This window comes from Cydia amplana, chromosome 22, assembly GCF_948474715.1.
Source record: "Cydia amplana chromosome 22, ilCydAmpl1.1, whole genome shotgun sequence".
Classification (NCBI taxonomy): Eukaryota; Metazoa; Arthropoda; class Insecta; order Lepidoptera; family Tortricidae; genus Cydia; species Cydia amplana.
In genome coordinates, this window is record NC_086090.1 from 9,530,544 (window position 1) to 9,550,627 (window position 20,084).

The window sequence follows — 20,084 nt, forward strand, 5'->3', positions numbered from 1 at the left end:
ATGTCATGTTACAACATATTAATAATCTGTCGATGTTTGATTGCTTTATCGACTACTTTTTCAAATGTGTTATTTTAAACGTTAAAATTCTACGACATTATGACGTATAAATAACACTTGCACTGCGTGTACTATCAAAATCGTTGCAGACTTATCTTAATGTAACTCTTACTGTGTTGGAAAGTGAAGTTTAAATTTACCGCTAAACATGAGCACCTTCAAAAAGGTATAACAATCGTTATTATTTGAAGTCGGTTATAAAAGCTAATATCTTAATGATGTCTTGTGAAGAAATAATTACATAGCTATTAATATACCGACAAGTTATCGATACTGTCATATGAACATTTTGTCAAGCCCTAGCGTAAAGTAACAGGTTATGTTTTTACACAAAATATTTTAAATTATAGGCTAATATGATAAAATATTAGCACACAAAGGAAGAAAAACTTATAATGAACTTTATAAACCGGCTTCTTACACTTTTTACGCTGTTAATTTGACAAAATATCGTTATGAAAATTTCGCTAGGAATATCATAAATCCTCTGAAATTAGTGTTTGCTTGGATTAATTGGCACTGTAACACTGAAATCCGGCACACTACAAGACACAATCTTCACTGAATTACTTTATTTAATACTTTTCGTCCTAATCCGTGTATATTTTTCAATTTGAAAATTACTGTGATACGCTCTTGGCCGTCCGCGGCCGTCGTCAAAGTCAAAAGTGGTCACGTTTTCTCATTGGTAGTCTGACTCTTTCGCACTCATGGTATGTTCATATACGTGATGGCTTCCCTTTCGCACACTTCAGCTGTCTGTCAAGCGCGAGCGCGAAAATGACAAGTCTGTGAAAATATCAAAAGGGGTTCTACGTGTTGGCATCGGCTCCTTCCACGCCAATATCGAGTATTTGGGGTCGGTTCTACTATGCTATACTAATTCTTTGACAGTTATCGATATTGACATGTCTATTTTTCGGGCCTCCATTGTTTCCCATAAAATTTTAAGTCATAAATCATAATGTATTGTTTGTCCGCATTTTCGTTAGTCATAATTTGGTTTTTCTCAGAAAAGCGTAACTTTTCAGGATTCCCATAAAACAAAACTAACCTAACCTATCTATAGGATAACTTTAGGAAATTACTGAAAAAGTTAACGGTTTTAGTTTTATGACTAATGATAATATGAGAAATAATACATTATGACTTAAAATTTTTTGGGAAACAAAGGGATTCGCTATTTTTCTGTGTCTTGTGATGGCACCACTGATGGTCCTTGGTCCAACGATGGTCCATGTCATAAATGGTGTATTTAAATAGAGGATAGAATTGGGGCCAGTCAACTCTAAATATGTAATACAGGCGGCCTAGCCAAGGTGACAATCGCTATCGCTTCGCCATCGAATCGCTTTGTGTCTCTCTAACACTCTTCCATATTAGTGTGACAGTGACAGGTGCGTTTCGTTCGCTACGTAGCGTTAGCGATTGGCATGTTGTCTACGGGACCTGGCGGCCTAGCCAAGGTGACAATCGCTTGCCATCGAATCGCTTTGTGTTTCTCTATCACTCTTCCATAAGACTCTAAGACTATTCTTTCCAAGACTATTCTTAGGGCCGGTTGCATCAAACTGTTGCCATTGTTAAAGAGCTCGCTAAATTTTACTGTATGGAAAGTTTCATAGTAACCCGCCGGGGCGCGCCGGCTGACGTTGATCAGTCTGTCAAGTGCGTATGATGCAAATGGCACTTAGTGTGACAGTGACAGTTACGGAGCGTTAAGATCGGTTTTTTCTAGGATAGCGGTGCCGTCATATAGCGGCCGTCTCCATACTAAATAATACGGCTAAATATGGATGACGTAGTATTTGTATGGAGACGGACGCTATATGACGGCACCGCTATCGGAGGAAACCAAAGCTTTAGCGATTGGCACGTTGCGTTACCTTTATAGCGGTGATTAAAGTTTGTGAAATAAATAAGTGCTTACTCTTGTTATTTGGCGTATTGTGTACCGGCGGCGGCGGCCGCCTACTTTTCGTGGCGAGTACTGCTCTTTTCGCGTTCTGCAACAAAAATTCTGATAAAGCCAATGTCGATTTACAGTGGAGAGAATTTTGTGTCGTTTTCAGTGGGGCGTTAGTGTAAGGCCTGAGTGGACGCTCGAGTTGGGCGTGCAGCGGGGCGGGGCGTGCGGCGTGCATGTTAAACAAATGCAAGCGTATAGGAGCGGCCTTAGTGCACGCTGCTCACATCACGCGTGAGCCCACAGCCACGCTGCACGCCCCGCCGAACGCTCCGCTTCGAGCGTCCACTCAGGCCTTACACTTAGAGATACAGGCAATTAAGGAGCAAATTAAAACTCTGCGAAAATCCTTCGTAGTTATACTTGATCAAGCAGATCCTGTTAGTAGAAAAAGGCGGCAAATTTGAGAAATGTAGGCGCGAAAGGATATATTTCGTCCCATAGAAAATTTGCATTTCGCGCCTTTTTTTACTGACAAGATTTGTTTGACCAGCTATATTTTATCCACTGTATAATAACGGTGCTTGCTGATTCTACCGAGTGACACTTTTGACACTGACATATCAGTATCATAGGACGAGTAGAATCTCTCATCACCACTTTCGCTGCCGATCATCACTGTTGGCCAGTGATGATTACTACTCAGTGTTTCGTCGGGGGCAGTCCAAGCGTTCAACGAACATGATCAGGGGAGACGCTACTACTTTCTTTCTGATGGCGTGAAAGATCTCAGCGCGCGCCTTTGCTGTCCGGGCTATATTACGTCCGTGGGATTTTCAGGGTTAACGAACCTCAATCAGAAGGCAACCAGTGTTGCTTGGAGTGGTGGGCATGAGTTGTGAGTAAATGTAAGGCCTGAGTGGACGCTCGAGTTGGGCGTGCGGCGGGGCGGGGCGTGCGGCGTGCATGTTAAACAAATGCAAACGTATAGGAGCGGCCTTAGTGCACGCTGCTCACATCACGCGTGAGCCCACAGCCACGCTGCACGCCCCGCCGAACGCTCCGCTTCGAGCGTCCACTCAGGCCTTACACTAAGGAATCTCGACTAGAAAGTAGTGTTACCTGCTCTCTCCGCTGCTGCTGGTGCTGGGGCGCGGGCTGGTGCGCGGCGGCGTGTAGTGCCGCACGCACACACTCGCGCCGCACGCCCGCGCGCGCCGGCCCGCGCAGGCGCGGCACTAAGCGCCCGAGCCGTGCACGAGGCGACCACGACTCGTCCCTAGGAAAACGAGATACCGTTCATATACGAGGAGCGGCTAAAAAGTTCGCGGCCTTAGTATAACAATGATTTATAACTCAAGATAGGTTATAGGCGTTCCAAAATTGAAGCGCCTACCTTGTGACAAATTGGATTTGGCCTTTAGTCGCGGCTGGACAAGCGAGAAGTGTACACGTGCTAACGCTCCCGCGCACCGAATGAGAAAGAGACGAGTTTATCTTTAACAACGAGTGTGACAAAGATGGATGGGATGAGAAAATTAATCAAAAATAACAAATTTCTTCGTAGGCACAGAAATAAATATGGAAGTATTCTTTGTGCTCCTCAAGTATGAGTATAACCTATCTATGGTTATATAATATCATTGTAGTGTAAGGCCTGAGTGGACGCTCGGAGCGGAGCGTTCGGCGGGGCGTGCAGCGTGGCTGTGGGCTCACGAGTGATGTGAGCAGCGTGCACTAAGGCCGCTACTACACGCTTGCATTTCTTTAACATGCACGCCGCACGCCCCGCCCCGCTGCACGCACAACTCAAGCGTCCACTTAGGCCTTAGTGTTAGAAAAAAATTAAAGAGAGTATTAAGGTAAATGTTAATTATTAATCGTTAATAATGGCGGCAATATTTAAACTGCCAAAGAGGCGGGGAAAAAAGTAGTTTAGATTTTTTTTCTAGCTTAGGCCGCGAATATTTCGGCCTCCCTCGTAATGTAATCATTCGGTTAGCAAAAAAAGATCAAAGTTATGTTAATATTATTTTAAGCAAATTTAATGATTAAACGAACGCATTAGGAGCCCGCTTAATGTAAAACGAAGCCGGCAATCGCCATTTCAAACGTGTCAAATACATATTCAAACTAGGTTAAAATAAATTGATGACAACATCAACTTTTCGTATTTTTTTAGGACTACAAAAAGACGATAAGCTTATCGTTACTGTTGAAATTTAAAACAAATATTGACGCCAAATTGTCACGTTGATTCCTCAGCAACTAATCTAAATCATGTGTCACAAAGAAAGGAAAAAAAATTCGAACAAAACTACCTCGACCATACTTAGTATGGAAGTACCCAAAACAAAAAAAAACCACCACCAAGATGATTGCCGCAGGCTTCGAAAATAATATATATGTTAAAAGAGGCATAGCTATCTGTAAGTTTCAGTGTAACTCTCCGTACAATTTGTACCTACATACAAACCTACATTTGTACCTACATTGATATAGATTAAGAAACTAGTATAAGTAACGAAACTGGGTCCTGTAACACAGATCCTAGATCAGGACACAGGGACGTGATTTACTGTATGTCTAAATTTATACAATAAACTTTTTTCATTTTTTTTCATTTTCATTGAATCGTGCATTTGTTTTAAATCTCGACCGTTAAAGGGTTTATCAAAATGTACTCACTTATCCCCCTTAGACCTGGAGTCGACTCTGTTCCTGGAGTTCCGCCGCCGCCGGGACGACGACCAGTCCTCGTCTTCATCGGAGCTCATCTCCAGCGATGGATACACTTCAAACAATATACACGTTTAAGGTTTCCTCATTACAGCACAGAATATAGTATTTTTCTCAAAAATGGACGGCAAAGTCGACGTTGCCGGTTAAAAAATAGGTCGCGAAGTGCGTAGTTTATTGTCATTCAAAAAATTAAAAAGTTAAAAACATTGCAGTCTCGATTTCGGGACTGCAATGTCGCATACAAATTCCATTATTTAACGAGTTCCAAACTTTTTAAAACTTTAAATGGCCATATCAAATGAAGGCATAGGTCCCTTAAACAGCCAAACAGATGATCAGCACTTATTATTATAAAGCCTATAACAGCTATCGCACCGCACCGCGACCTTGGAGCGTCGCACCCATAAGTGAGAGCGAGAAACAGATATCTCTTTCTCGCTCTCACTTATGGGTGCGACGCTCCAAGGTCGCGGTGCGGTGCGATAGTCTGTTACAGGCTTAATGTTAGTACCGCGACTATTTAGGTGTCTCAAATAGGTTGGCGTATTTTCAACAGAAAAATACACTTCTTTTATTTTTTTAAAGGCGGAAAGCAAATTTTTTTAATAGTTGTTTTTTTTTCTGTGAAAATTAGAACGTTGCTTCTGTAAGTTCTGTAAAATATTTCTATTTCTTGCACCATTTTTGAGAAAAGCACTATATATGACTCGGCTGGAAGGCTACTTGCTGGCTTCGGATTCAATTAAACGAACTCCCAAGGTCGTCCGTTTAAAACGAATCCTCAGCCAGCAAGTAGCTACTTCCGAACCTCGACAATAATGTACTATTAAACATACACACTTCAAACATATATCAAGGTTTCCTCATTACAGTACAACCTCACTACTTCTTCTTCGCGTTGTCCCGGCATTTTGCCACGGCTCATGGGAGCCTGGGGTCCGCTTGGCAACTAATCCCAGTAATTGGCGTGGGCACTAGTTTTCACGAAAGCGACTGCCATCTGACCTTCCAACCCAGAGGGTAAACTAGGCCCGTATTGGGATTAGTCCGGTTTCCTCACGATGTTTTCCTTCACCGAAAAGCGACTGGTAAATATCAAATGATATTTCGTACATAAGTTCCGAAAAACTCATTGGAACTTATGTACGAAATATCATTTGATATTTACCAGTCGCTTTTCGGTGAAGGAAAACAGTACAACCTCACTAATCCGGCACTAATGCTGACACAAGAGAGCCGGATTACTGGAACATCCGGACACCAAGGGATCCGGTGTAAAAATAAAAAAAGCGGCCAAGTGCGAGTCGGACTCGCACATGAAGGGTTCCGTATTTAGGGGATTTATGACGTATTAAAAAAAGCTACTTACTAGATCTCGTTCAAACCAATTTTCGGTGGAAGTTTGCATGGTATATGTATATCATATATATTTTTTAGTTTTATCATTCTCTTACTTTAGAAGTTACAGGGACACTTCAAAAGTGGTAAAATGTGTGTGTCCCCCCCCCCCCGGACACACATTCTACCACTTTTGAAGTGTCTCTCGCGCAAAATATTCAGTTTAGAAAAAAATTGTATTAGAAACCTCAATATGTATCATTTTTGAAGACCTATCCTAAGATACCCCACACGTATGGGTTTGATGTAAAAAAAGAATTGAGTTTCAGTCGTAAGTATGGGGAACCCCCAAAATTTATTGTTTTTTTTTCTATTTTTGTGTGAAAATCTTAATGCGGTTTGAAATGGATTATGTATTATGTAATTATGTATTGTATATTTAAACACGTATTTATCGTTGTTTCTTATTTATTAATAAAGAATACATGTTTTTGGTGCAAATCTAAATAGAAAAGTCACAATCTTTTAATATGTCAACGTTTAAATGTAGAAAATCAATATAACTAAAATCTCTTACCAAGTTTCAACAGTATAGTTCTTATAGTTTCGGAAAAAAGTGGCTGTGACATACGGACGGACAGACAGACAGACAGGCAGACAGACATGACGAATCCATAAGGGTTCCGTTTTTTGCCATTTGGCTACGGAGCCCTAAAAAGGTGATATATTTTTGGCCAGGACTGTAATTACTGTAAATAATAGTGTGTAAAAAAACCGGCCAAGTTGTGCGAGTCGGACTCGCGTTCCAAAGGTTCAGTACATTAAATCCGACTCACGCTTGACTGCACATTTCTAATAGGCTTCCTGTCATCTATAGGTAAAGAACTATTCTGTGTATTTTTTCAAAATTTTAGAGCCAGTATTTTCGGAGATAAGGGGGGGGGGGGGACAGACAGATAGACAGAAGCACGAGTGATCGTATAAGGGTTCCGTTTTTTCCTTTTGAGGTACGAAACCCTAATACAGAGGTCCCACACACACTTACTGTTGTGAACGCAACCTTTATATATGTATAAAATCTCAATACCTATATTCCTAATGCAGTAGCTAAACGCGGCCGTCGGGCTCGGCTAGTATTCGAAGCTTTTTCTTAAGCACCAGTAGGAGCGCTCCACATACTTTGTATCGCGGCCAATTAGAAGCACCTAAATTTAAACCACCTTTTGTACTGATCAAATATTGCAAATCACTCTCTCATCAGCCTTCATACAATAACTACACCACTTCTACATTTAACCGTTTTGGCAAGAACCTTTGTAAACCAGTACTTTGGATAATTATATCAGTTCACTAAGAATTGAAGCTTTTTATTTGAGTCGTCGAGCTCCTGACCAGGGATGTTGCGGATGCAGATTTTTTGACATCCGCGGATGCGGATGCGGATGCGGATATTTAAAGGCTCACATCCGCGGATGCGGATGCGGATGCGGATGTCAAGATTAGGTACTTGTGGGTACTTAGAAAACGTCAAATATTACATTTTTAGTATTTTTTTTATTAAAAAAAACGAAAAGTTTAGTATTTGAGCAAGAATATAGGTGCGTTATATTTAATAAACAGTAACTTCGCCGACTTTTCTGGATATAGACGATTTCGTTATAGGTAATGACGAAATTACCTAGCACTTACGCCGCCGCTAAGACGTTCCTGTACCGACTTGTTCGACATCCGCATCCGCATAAGCTCCGCATCGATTTTATGCGGATGCGGATGCAGATGCGGATGTTGAAAATAATGCGGAAGTTCCGCGGTTGCGGATGCGGATGTTCGCAACATCCCTGCTCCTGACCTGCACGGCGGATACACTTACCATATTCCTCGTCTCGATGCACCTCCTTGATAATGTCTTCGTCATCCATAGGGTCTTCGACCCGCGGCGCGGGCTTGCGAACTCGCTTGTTGCCGCGCGCGCTCGCACTGTTCAACATATCAAACAGAATAGAGTGAATAGACAGTCACTTTCATGGTAATAGTTATTTGTACAACAAGAGATCAAAGTTTGATATTTCTTCGAGTGCTTATTTTGAGTCCCGTGCAAGCGAAAGATTCTATAGTACTCGCTACGCTCGTGAATCTAATTTAGAATCTTGAGCGTAGTAAGGGACTCAAAAGCGCACGAGATGTAAATAACTTTGATCTCGTGTAGTTCACAAAACTTTTCACCTCAGCAGTGAGAAGATATTAGAGAACCCGAAAAATGTATTCCTTCTTCATCACTTAGCTATTCACTCATGTTTTCTTAAGATATACCAACAATTAAGTTTTCACCTCAGCAGCTCAAACAAGGGTACTTTGCTACTTAAAAACAGTGAGCAAAATCGCATTTTGCTCATTTTGTCTCACTGTTTTTAAGTAGCAAAGTACCCTTGTTCGAGCTGCTGAGGTGAAAATTATCTAGCCCCAGTCCCAGTGGCGTAGCGTGAACTAATCTAGCCGTGGGCGAAATCGCATATGCGAGGCCCTTTTCTTTCACTGTGCCTGAAGGGGCCTCGCGCGAGGCCCCTGTTGGGGCGCGAGGCCGTGGGCGACGGCCCACTTCGCCCACGCCTAGCTACGCCACTGCCCAGTCCATTTACTGCCATCTTCGATCAACACGGAAGGGATGCGGCATTCGTACTATTTCCCCTCTGCCTAGGTACAAGATCAACTGATCTAGCGCGGGTAATAAAACTAGTTGCGCTCGGATTTTTAACTAGACCGAGTCCAGACGCGCGAGTGAATACAGCAGCAGAAAAAATGCCTAATTGCTCGGTTTTTTGTTGTAAAAAGAGCTCGGGGACATCAAATTTACAAAAAGAAGGTGTTACATTTCACACGTAATATTTTATTTTACATGTCATACGTTTAATTATATTTAAACACAATTATTATATTTTAATCTCATGTAATTGCTGGATTTATCGATTTTTCTCGCCTTGTACTGGGCTTGTATTGCGGATCGGTCGAGCAACAAATCCGACTTCTCATCTCTTGACGAAAATGTGTTAGTGTGCGTGTTGTGACACTTGTGACTCGTCCGTACACAAAAACAGATCGAGGTGTGCAAGATTTGTCTGTGTAGGGTGTCATTTTCTATGTATTTGTGTCGTCATTACAGATTGGATTTTGTATGCAAGTGTGTGAGAAGTGCGACTGTGTGCACGTTCCCCCCCGCGAAAAATGGCAGAATGATTTGAATGTCAAGATATCGCTTGGGCCTATCCCTTCCGACCTGTCAGAAGCCCGTGTTGATCGAAGACTGCCATCTTTTGATAATCGCCATCGCTCGAAACGATTGCACCATACCTTAGGCCATAGAGAAAAAAATACATAGAGTGCTCACTCCATACATCAGTTTTAGTACCAAAAAGACTATTAGCATCTAGCATCGAGTAGCGGAACTATCAGTACTGCTACTTGACAATAGATGTAGCACCGACCGGAAAGTCTTATGCTGTTGAGATAAGACTTTCCGGTCGGTGCTACATCTATTGTCAAGTAGCAGTACTTATAGTTCCGCTACTCGATGCTAGATGTAGACACTGAAATTAATAGTCTGAACTGATGTATGGAGTGAGCACTCTATGTATTTTTTTCTCTATGCTTAGGCCTAGTCTCGGGTGGATGGCATTATTTTCTATATTTAACAAGTTCAGTGAAAGAATAAGGGTCAAAGTCAAATGGCGTTCTTTAATCTTCTGTCGAAAGATGGCAGTAAATTTAATGTGGTTACATAATTTACTTTGACGATCCGCTTCTTTAATATTTATTTATTTATTTAACACGTTCACTATCCGTGCCCCGTAAATGGGTCACGGCAAGCCTCTATTACAAAGCCGTAAGGTTAATAATCCAGATTGGGATAGCGAAGGTGTTAAAACTTTCGCATTTTGAACACATCTCACATTTGATATTGGTGAAGTTAGCCGCGGCCACGACCAGTGAAACCTGTGTCGAAACGTCGGCAAATAAAGGTAATAAAATTCGCGATGGACCCGCGATTAATATGAAACCGCCTCTATTATCGATATTTCCACCCTACTTTCCCAAGGTCGATCTTTGGGGTACAGCTGCTGATCGCGATAGACTGCTTAGAATGCATGGCAAACCCGTTGACTATACTGCACAATCTCTGTTCAAAAAACACAAAATATTAACGCTACCTTGTATATATATGTAATGACCGCGTGTACGTATACCAGAACAAATATACACTTGTATAAATCCAGTGGATCTACCCGCAGTCGCCCTGCCCGCAGGTTGCCTATTCTGCTCGCTCCTAAATGCCGGCTCGTGAAGTCACGAAAGTCACTTAATATCATGGGACCAACTCTTTATAACTCAGTAGTGAGTGATATAAAGGAGTCGAAAAGTTACACAATATTTAACAAAACGCTAAAATTATTATTCACAGAAAAAGCTTACTACTGAATTGACGAATTCATAGTCTATGCGAAATGATAATTGATTTGTATATTAATTTATTATTATTGATAATATTTTTAAATACAAGAACTGATAGACTTGTAAAATGTATCTATTTTACCAATAAAGATCTGTATCTGTATCTGTATCTAAGTATTTAACATTATCTTTGGTATAGTTTGTAGCTTTCTAGTAGACCCCGAAGGCTTATCCTATTGTCTATTGTTCAGTAAAACCGCACGTGCTACTTACCTGCAAAAAAGGGTCCTAATTATTCTATTTGGCACCTGAGCGCGGGCTAGTCCAACGCTCAAAAAACCAGTGTAGGTGCGCTCTCCGATAACGCGCCTTTGTTACGCATCTCGATGACACATTTTAGACTGGTTCTGTAGCGTTCGACTCGCCGGCACTCAGTAACCGAAGTACCGATTTTTTATGCAGGTGGTTGTGGCACGTGGCACGAGCGGTTTTTCTTAACAATAGACAATAGGATTAGCCTTCGGGCTCTATTAGAAAGCTACAAACTATACCTCTCCGTGGGTGGGTCGGGTTCGTCGCTGGCCAGCCCGAACGTCCGAGGCGGCGCTTCGTACCGCTCGCTGATGCTGAGCATCCCCGCCACCGCTACCGCCGCGTCTTCCCTGAAACATATTGTTATGTAAAACTAGTTTTACAGTTTAAATCACGTGCTTTTAGACACACTCGAGCGACTTAGGGGCTGTTCATAAATTACGTCATCTATTTTTGAAGATTTTTTTACCCCATAATCCTTTTTAGCTTATTTTTGAGTTTTACGCTGCGTTCAAAATGAGGATAAGTACTTTCACTCCGCGCTAAGTTGGCGTTCTCATTTTTATTTAGAAAAAGTATGACTAACCTTTTTTTGAGCGCGCTCCGAAATGACTTGGGAATGACCCCCCCTCTTACGTCATGCTACCATCATCCGATGGTAGCATGACGTAATGGGCATTTCTAAAAAAAAATCTACTTGACAGCACTAATAATGGATTGGGAACTAACTATGGACATTTATTCTTGTTACCTATCAGTCAATTTATAATTTATACTCCTAACCAACTCACATTGGACTTCTGTCCCCAGTAGGCCTAGCACACGATTGGCGCGACAGTATCTCGCGGCGATAGACTACCCGTCTTTTTCTAACTATGTTAATGAAAGGGTAGGGAGATATACTGTCGCGCCAATCATGTGCTAGCCCGGCAGGCCACACGCCTGTAGAGAGTACTCTTTATTAATGATACCCCGAGTTTTAACCCATTTCACCTTTTCCCATATGTTATATCGGTAACGAAATAGCCGGTACGAAAAATGATTAACCATTTGGGGGCGGAGCCCTAGATCGCCCTAACGCGTTGTATACTCACGTGGTGTGGTCAGAAGGGTCTTCCTCAGCTAGTACGGAGGCCTGTATGAGGGACTCGATGCCATTAGCAGGCCGTGGGGGCGCTACGGCTGGTGCTCGGTATGAATTGGATTCTGTAAATAAAATTATCATTACACCAAAAAGTACTGTAATTGTTCTATAAGACAAAAATACTGTCATACTTACAATTTACGTGCTACTCTAAAATTAAATTCCAAGGACCATAGTCAAAAGGATAACCGCTGATGTCGATAACCTAACCAACTTATGCTTTGTTTAGTTTTTTTTTTGTACAATAAAGTGTTTATTACATAGTTTTACTTACAACGCTGCACAACTCTGCATAGAGTTAAGTGTCTTGAGAGAACGGAGGTCTTCTTATAAAACACCGATGAGGAGGTATTTACTTTATTTGATTTTACAATTACGAGTTTAATTCAATATAGTTTAGAAGCGCGAGGGTGTACCGGTACACCGAGCGATTCGGAGCTCACGTGTAGCCTGGTCGCTGGATGCGAACTAGATGAGGACTCGATGAGAACTGTCTTCCGCTGGTCGGGATGGCCGCTTATATTCATCCCGAAACCGTGGGGATGCGTTGTCTGGAGTCACGTAGGCCATGAGAAGTTTCTGGAGCGTTTATGCTGTCGCTGCCATTAAGATAATGAAGAGTCGATCCCGTGGGAGCGGTATTAATTGACAACCGCCATAAAATAGGTGATGCATTACATACGCCTGTACTTGTATCAAAGGGTGCGTTTGTTTATCCCATTAGGTGCGTCTGCATTCCTTCTATCGACGCTGAAGATAATCTTTAATGTCTTGCCGTCGGTGTGTTGCTGGAGGTCGGGGATACGTGGGAAGCGTTCCTTAACTCCTCCCCCCTTAAGAGAGAACTAAGGGTGTAGCTTGTTACGCCCGTGTTCTCGAGGCTGCTGCGGCGTTGGGTGCACTTGAGGTATATGGCGCACCCGATGAGGCACATAAATATGCTTATGCTCCACACGCTGGGTATCCAAATATGTTGATGTATGTTTGATTTGATTGTTGATTCTAATGGCTTCAGGTGTATTTGTAAATCTTCATCCGTATATTGGATCTTATCTGTTTTTTGTTCTAAGTGCATCTGTATCTGCTGGACTTCTTCTTTGAATAGATTGTTGGTTTTCGAGATCACTTTAGTATATAGGTTCGCCATCTGTAGTTCACAGCCGGGATTAAGGTGTAGTTTATATGGCCCTTGGATGACTTCGTAAAACGTTTCATTGCAATTGATGGTTACTCGTTGTGGTCCTCTTGAGTATAACAGGAAATTGCCGTCGTTTATTGTTGTGATAGCTTCCTCTTCTTCTAGTTTCGTCGTAAGGCACGTGTGGTTGTTTTTGAGAAGCAGAGCTTGATGGATGCAGTCAGGTGTTTTATTGGAGTCCTTCCACCAAACGTGTTTGCAGACCATCATGGTTTTCTTAGCTTTGCATTGTTCAGCACTTGGGTAGGCGTACCATGAGTTTTTAATGAGGATTGAAGGTTTTTGGATTTCGAGGATTAGACCATCATGAGTCGGGAAAGGGATGAGGTTGTATGCATTACCACTTTTGGCTTTAATTTCCGCTATTTTTGCAACAAAGTGTATGACATTACTAACAGTGTAAACCATAATACGATCGACTTCTACATTGTTTGCCTCCTCAAAAATGTCTTTACAAGGTATTCCTGGCTTAGCTAATGTTATGCCTAACTCTAAGATATTAATTATATCTTCCATTAATATAAAAGTAGTTAAAATATCAATATTTGCCTTATTAGTAAAACTTACTTCGTACATAGTGTTTAAACGTTTTGTAATGCTTTTAAGCCTTAAGTCAACTTTGTTAATAGTTTCGTTTAAGTTGTTAAGTAATGTTTCTTGGTTATTTGTAAGGGTTTGAATATTGTTATTAATTTCTTTTAAATCATTCGCATCAGGGTTTCCAGCTATAAATTTAACAATTGTTCCAAGACCATCAATAAGGCCGCGTTTGGATCGACCAACGTTTTGGTTCATTAATCCTTTTAATCTTCCTAATAAATGGGTATAAAGACTGTTAATGTGGTAATTATCAGTTTGAACTCTATTAGACATTAATTTGTTAAGGATGTTAAGGATTTCGGTTAGATTACATCTTTTGGTTAGATATCTGTAGCCTTCTATTTCTGCAATTGGTCCTATTTTTTCGAGGTATATGCCATTGGGATTTTCTAACTTCTTGATTTGGTAGGGTTGACTACCCTGGACTTGGAGGAACCTGTAACAACAACAGGCCTCAATTTATTTGCTGCTCGTCGTTTACCTCGACTATCCAAATATATTTTTGGGGCTTTTGTGTCGCGAATGTAGGTTTTTCGGCGAGTACAAAATACGTTAGCTTGTTTATTAGTGGTTGGGAGTTTTTCGTGAGTTTCGACTATTGGGGCTGGTAATTCGGTATTCTTATTATATTCGTCTGTTCTTTTTATTTGAGCATCCCGTTTTATTTTGTATATATAATCGTAAACCGTTTTTAAATGTTCTCTATGTTTTTCCAATAGAGTATTTAACAACTGTGAATCATGGAGAAAGTTAAACAAAGGTTCCGTTTCGATATGTCCAAATAAGATTTCATGTGGAGTTAATTTTGTGTCTGATTGTATCGAGCTGTTGTATGCTATTAATGCGAGTTTCATTTTGTCATCGTGCGGTAGTTTATTTTTATATTGTTCACTAAGCAATCGACAATGTTCTCTCAACGTTGAGTGGAATCTTTCGACGATCCCGTGTGATGCTGGATTATAAGGCGTAGTGAAATTAATCTTAATGTGATATAAATTAACTAATTCCTTAAGTAGTGCGAATTCTTTTCCTGCGTCAGTCGTTATTTCTGCAGGGACACCATAGTGTGCAAAGTAAGAAAGAAGTTTTGACATAACTGTTGAGCTATTTTTATCTTTTAATCTTTTAACTACTGCGAAACGAGAGAATCCGTCTACTATAGATAAGTAAAGCTTGCCTTCAATATCAACAACATCGCAAAAAATATGATTAAGTGGTCGCAAAGCTATTGGTGGCAATAACATTGGTGGACGCATTGGATGCCGTTCGTATTTGCCTGCCTTACAAATAGAGCAGTTATTAATATATTCGCGGATATCGGACATAATATTTTTCCACCAATATTTCCTACTAATATGCATTAAAGTTTCGGTAATACCGCGATGATTCGTTTTTCCTTCGTGATAACTTTTTATGATATCGATTTGTTTTTCCTTTTCAACTACGGTTTCCACTATTTCAGTACAACGAGTTATACGAATTTGAGGATTATGTTCTTTAGTGAGGATCTTTACCATTTCTTGATATAATTCATCTACGTAAAAGAAAGCGTAATAGTGAATACCTGGTTTTAAATACTCGCGTGCAAGTTTCCTGAGTGCTTCTCCTGGTCGTTTAGATGTATACAGGCTAACTTCTATGATTTCGTTACCGTCTTCCTTTCGCACGTTTATATTATCTAATTTATTGTGTAGTTTAAAATAAATTTGATGTGGCTTTTTATTTATGACATCATTCATAATAGGAATTCCCTGGTGTATGTTGTCATCTTGTGAGTGCTGTGTTTGGATTTCTTCGCGGTTATCATTGTAGTTAATTTGTTCATCCATGTCGCTACCGTTCTGAGCTAATATTGATTCATTATCGTTAAAATTAATTTTTACCCGTGACAAAGCATCTGCGTTCGAGTTAATAGAGCCTTGTTTGTATTTTATTTCGAAGTCGAATTCAGCTAGTCGAAGTCTCCACCTAGTTAACCTAGAATTGGGGTCTTTTAAAGACATTAACCAAGTTAAAGGTTTATGATCGGTGTAAATGATGAACTTACGACCATATAAGTACGGTCTAAAGTGTTTGCAAGCCCAAACTATCGCAAGTAGCTCTTTTTCAGTTGTAGAATATTTAGATTCTGTATCAGATAAAGTTCTAGATGCATAAGCGATTGGTTTTTCGACATTATCTTCTTTCTGAGACAAAACCGCTCCTAACGCTATGTCACTAGCGTCTGTGGTAACAATAAATTGTTGATCAAAATCTGGATACTTTAAAATAGGTTCGTTGGTAATTAATTCTTTTAGCTTCTGTACTGACTTTAAAAACTCATCATCTATTATAATCTTGGCGCGTTTTTTTAAGCATTTAGTCAATGGTTTTGTTATTTGAGCATAGTTATTAATGAATCTCCTATAATAGCCTGTTAATCCCAAAAAGGATCGTATTTCTTTATCGGTTTTTGGTACTGGGAAATTAACTATGTCTTGTACTTTGCGTTGGTTAGGTGTTAGACCGTTAGGTGTTAACTCGTGTCCTAAGTACTCTACATGTTTTTGAAGAAGCTCAGATTTATCTGGTTGTATTTTTAAATTATGTTGTCGCAAGCGTTCAAATACTTTTCGTAATTTTTGTATGTGCTCGTCCAACGAAGTTGAGTAAATGATTATATCGTCTAGATATACGAGGCATGTATTATATAAGAGGTCGCGTAATATTAAATCCATTAATCGTTGAAATGTAGCCGGAGCGTTTTTTAAACCAAAAGGCATGCGTAAAAATTCCCAATGTCCGTGATTAGTTGAAAACGCAGTTTTTTCGATATCTTCCTCGTGCATTTCTATCTGATGGTACCCACTCGCGAGGTCTAGCGTAGTGAAGTACTGAGCTCTACCTAATTTATCCAATATTTCCTCTATATTTGGCAGAGGATATTTATCTTCGATTGTCTTTGCATTTAATTGCCTATAGTCTATGACCATGCGCCATTTAACCTTACCGGATGCGTCAGGTTTTTTAGGTACAATGTGAACAGGACAACTCCAAGGGGAATTAGACTCACGAATAATGCCATTTTTAAGTAACTCGTTAACTTGTTTGTCTATTTCCTCTTGTTGTTTTGGTGGTTTCCTGTAATTGCGCACATAAATGGGTGTATCATCTGTCAAACGTAATTTATGTTTAACTGTATGGGTAAAGGTAAGTGGCTCTTGACCCGTATGAAACACGTCTTTAAATTCGTGTACTAACTTGGTAATTTTAGCTTTTTCTTCCATATTCATGTGATCCGTTCGAATCGTTAATTTACTAGCTTCCGTTTTGTTTATTTTAACATTGTCTAATACTTCCGATACAGATTTTAATCCATTCGGTATTGGTTGTAAGAAATTATCAAAATTATTTTTGAATTTTTGGGGCCTAGGACTTAGGTTTGTGACACCTAATCTATATTTGCCATCTATCACTGACACTAATGCACAATTAATGAGGACGGTGTTTGTCCCGATTTCAGGGATAAAGTATTCGCCGTCCGGTTTGTTAGATACACATGTAATTAGATTATCCGAGAGCGGATCGATTTTTGAGATTTTCTCCGGATAGTCTATGCTAATTGGAATTATTTTGTTTGGCATGATAAGTTCACACTTTTTTGGATGAATTATTGCGTTAAGCTTTAAAATCAGGTCCCATCCTATCATTCCCGCATATTTGGGGTCAAAGTCATAGATCAAAAATTCATGTTCTATGTCTTCGCCTAACGGGTATAATTTTAAATTAATAGCTCCTCGATGTTTTGTTTTACTATGAGCAGTCGTAATTGTAAACTCTTTATCGATAACTTTATTATTAAAATTCCTATTAGACTTTAATATTGATGATCCAATAAGGCACCTATTACTACCAGAATCTATTAAGATTTTTCCTCCCCATTCATCTATAGTGATATATGGGAGATGATCTTTATCTAAATAATTTAATTTTACGTCAATTCGTTTTGTGGTCCTGTTTCTTGAAAAAAATCATCGCCGTCATACGTGTTGGGGTCATAATTATGTTCGTAATTACCATTATGTTCATTGGTATTTATTTGTGTATTAAAAACTTCTACCGGTCGCGGTCTTGGCGGACGATTTACAGGTCGCCTACTAGTCGCGGTTCTCATTGAAATATCACTATCTAAATGGTCAGTTAATCTTTGAGGTTGGTGTTTTGGCGGGTATGTTTGTCGCCATTGTTCCGGAGTTGGTCGCGGTTGGTTGGCCCAATGCATTTGATTGTTGTTGTTATTTAACTGCAGATTAGGATAAGATATTTGTGCGAATTGGTTAGATTGGTGTTGATTTACGCGGTTTTGATTGAAATTCGGTTTTAGTATAGTATGTTGATTATAGTTTTTATTATTATAGTTAAATCTTGGATTAGATTTAAATGATTTTTCTTGTTTTCTCTGGAAGTACTCGGGGTGGACTTCTAACTCGTGTTTTAATTGATTATACGCGTCATCAAAAGTGGTGTGTTGCGCGGAACGGATTAATCGATCAGTCGCGATATCCAAGTGTTTACATAATTGGTCGATGCAAACGTTCTCCAAAATGGCTGTTGCTTGCGGTGAATCCGCTTTATTTTTCGCTGCGTACAAAAGTTCTTTTATTTTATCAGCAAATCCTAGAGCACTTTCGTTAGGGAACCGTTTAATGCGAGTGATTTCAGAAAGAATTTGTTCTATACTTCTAGTGTCACCAAATTTAGACCTTAAGGAATTTACAATTTCTTCTACCGTGTTGTTTGGCATGTGAGCAATTGCTTTAATTGCTTCCCCGCGTAACTTGCTTTTTAATATAATTGGAAACAGGGCCCTTGCGTCAGCGTCTGCTGCTCTAGCTAACATAGTAACTTGATTTAAAAAGAAATCTAAAGTTTGTCTATCACCTTCATATTTGGGCAAATATTTTTCGATCGTAGTATGATTCAGAGCCATTTTGATATTAAATTAATTAAATCCTATCACAGAATAGAACTGTCTCTTTTTTTTTTTTAAAGAAAAAAAAATGGTGGAAATGCGTACAAAATAATTAGGAAAATGAAAGGAAAATGTAGGAAAACTCACAGGGTAGCCGCCAGTGCGATGAGTACTGTGGTCTTCATAAGGCAGTGGTCGAATCTCTTCAGGTTGAAACCTTCCAGTTCGCGCCGACGATGTGTAGCCGCTGCTCGCTGGGAGACTCGCCCGTCGCTGTCACCAGTTAAGTGTCTTGAGAGAACGGAGGTCTTCTTATAAAACACCGATGAGGAGGTATTTACTTTATTTGATTTTACAATTACGAGTTTAATTCAATATAGTTTAGAAGCGCGAGGGTGTACCGGTACACCGAGCGATTCGGAGCTCACGTGTAGCCTGGTCGCTGGATGCGAACTAGATGAGGACTCGATGAGAACTGTCTTCCGCTGGTCGGGATGGCCGCTTATATTCATCCCGAAACCGTGGGGATGCGTTGTCTGGAGTCACGTAGGCCATGAGAAGTTTCTGGAGCGTTTATGCTGTCGCTGCCATTAAGATAATGAAGAGTCGATCCCGTGGGAGCGGTATTAATTGACAACCGCCATAAAATAGGTGATGCATTACATACGCCTGTACTTGTATCAAAGGGTGCGTTTGTTTATCCCATTAGGTGCGTCTGCATTCCTTCTATCGACGCTGAAGATAATCTTTAATGTCTTGCCGTCGGTGTGTTGCTGGAGGTCGGGGATACGTGGGAAGCGTTCCTTAACTCCTCCCCCCTTAAGAGAGAACTAAGGGTGTAGCTTGTTACGCCCGTGTTCTCGAGGCTGCTGCGGCGTTGGGTGCACTTGAGGTATATGGCGCACCCGATGAGGCACATAAATATGCTTATGCTCCACACGCTGGGTATCCAAATATGTTGATGTATGTTTGATTTGATTGTTGATTCTAATGGCTTCAGGTGTATTTGTAAATCTTCATCCGTATATTGGATCTTATCTGTTTTTTGTTCTAAGTGCATCTGTATCTGCTGGACTTCTTCTTTGAATAGATTGTTGGTTTTCGAGATCACTTTAGTATATAGGTTCGCCATCTGTAGTTCACAGCCGGGATTAAGGTGTAGTTTATATGGCCCTTGGATGACTTCGTAAAACGTTTCATTGCAATTGATGGTTACTCGTTGTGGTCCTCTTGAGTATAACAGGAAATTGCCGTCGTTTATTGTTGTGATAGCTTCCTCTTCTTCTAGTTTCGTCGTAAGGCACGTGTGGTTGTTTTTGAGAAGCAGAGCTTGATGGATGCAGTCAGGTGTTTTATTGGAGTCCTTCCACCAAACGTGTTTGCAGACCAT

The 20,084-nt window shown here is 40.3% G+C and overlaps 1 protein-coding gene across 1 annotated transcript in view; it reads right to left on the bottom strand.

Annotated features, from left to right (window-relative positions):
• Positions 1-20,084, bottom strand: part of LOC134658323 (lysine-specific demethylase phf2-like) — a 74,333-nt gene that overhangs the window by 469 nt on the left and 53,780 nt on the right. The window contains exons 19-24 of the mRNA XM_063513953.1: positions 11,896-12,007; positions 11,041-11,151; positions 7,917-8,023; positions 4,655-4,760; positions 3,089-3,245; positions 1,991-2,066 (exon numbers count right to left, since the gene is read on the bottom strand). Coding sequence (XP_063370023.1) covers positions 1,991-2,066; positions 3,089-3,245; positions 4,655-4,760; positions 7,917-8,023; positions 11,041-11,151; positions 11,896-12,007 — 669 coding nt within the window. The remainder of the gene's footprint in view (positions 1-1,990; positions 2,067-3,088; positions 3,246-4,654; positions 4,761-7,916; positions 8,024-11,040; positions 11,152-11,895; positions 12,008-20,084) is intronic.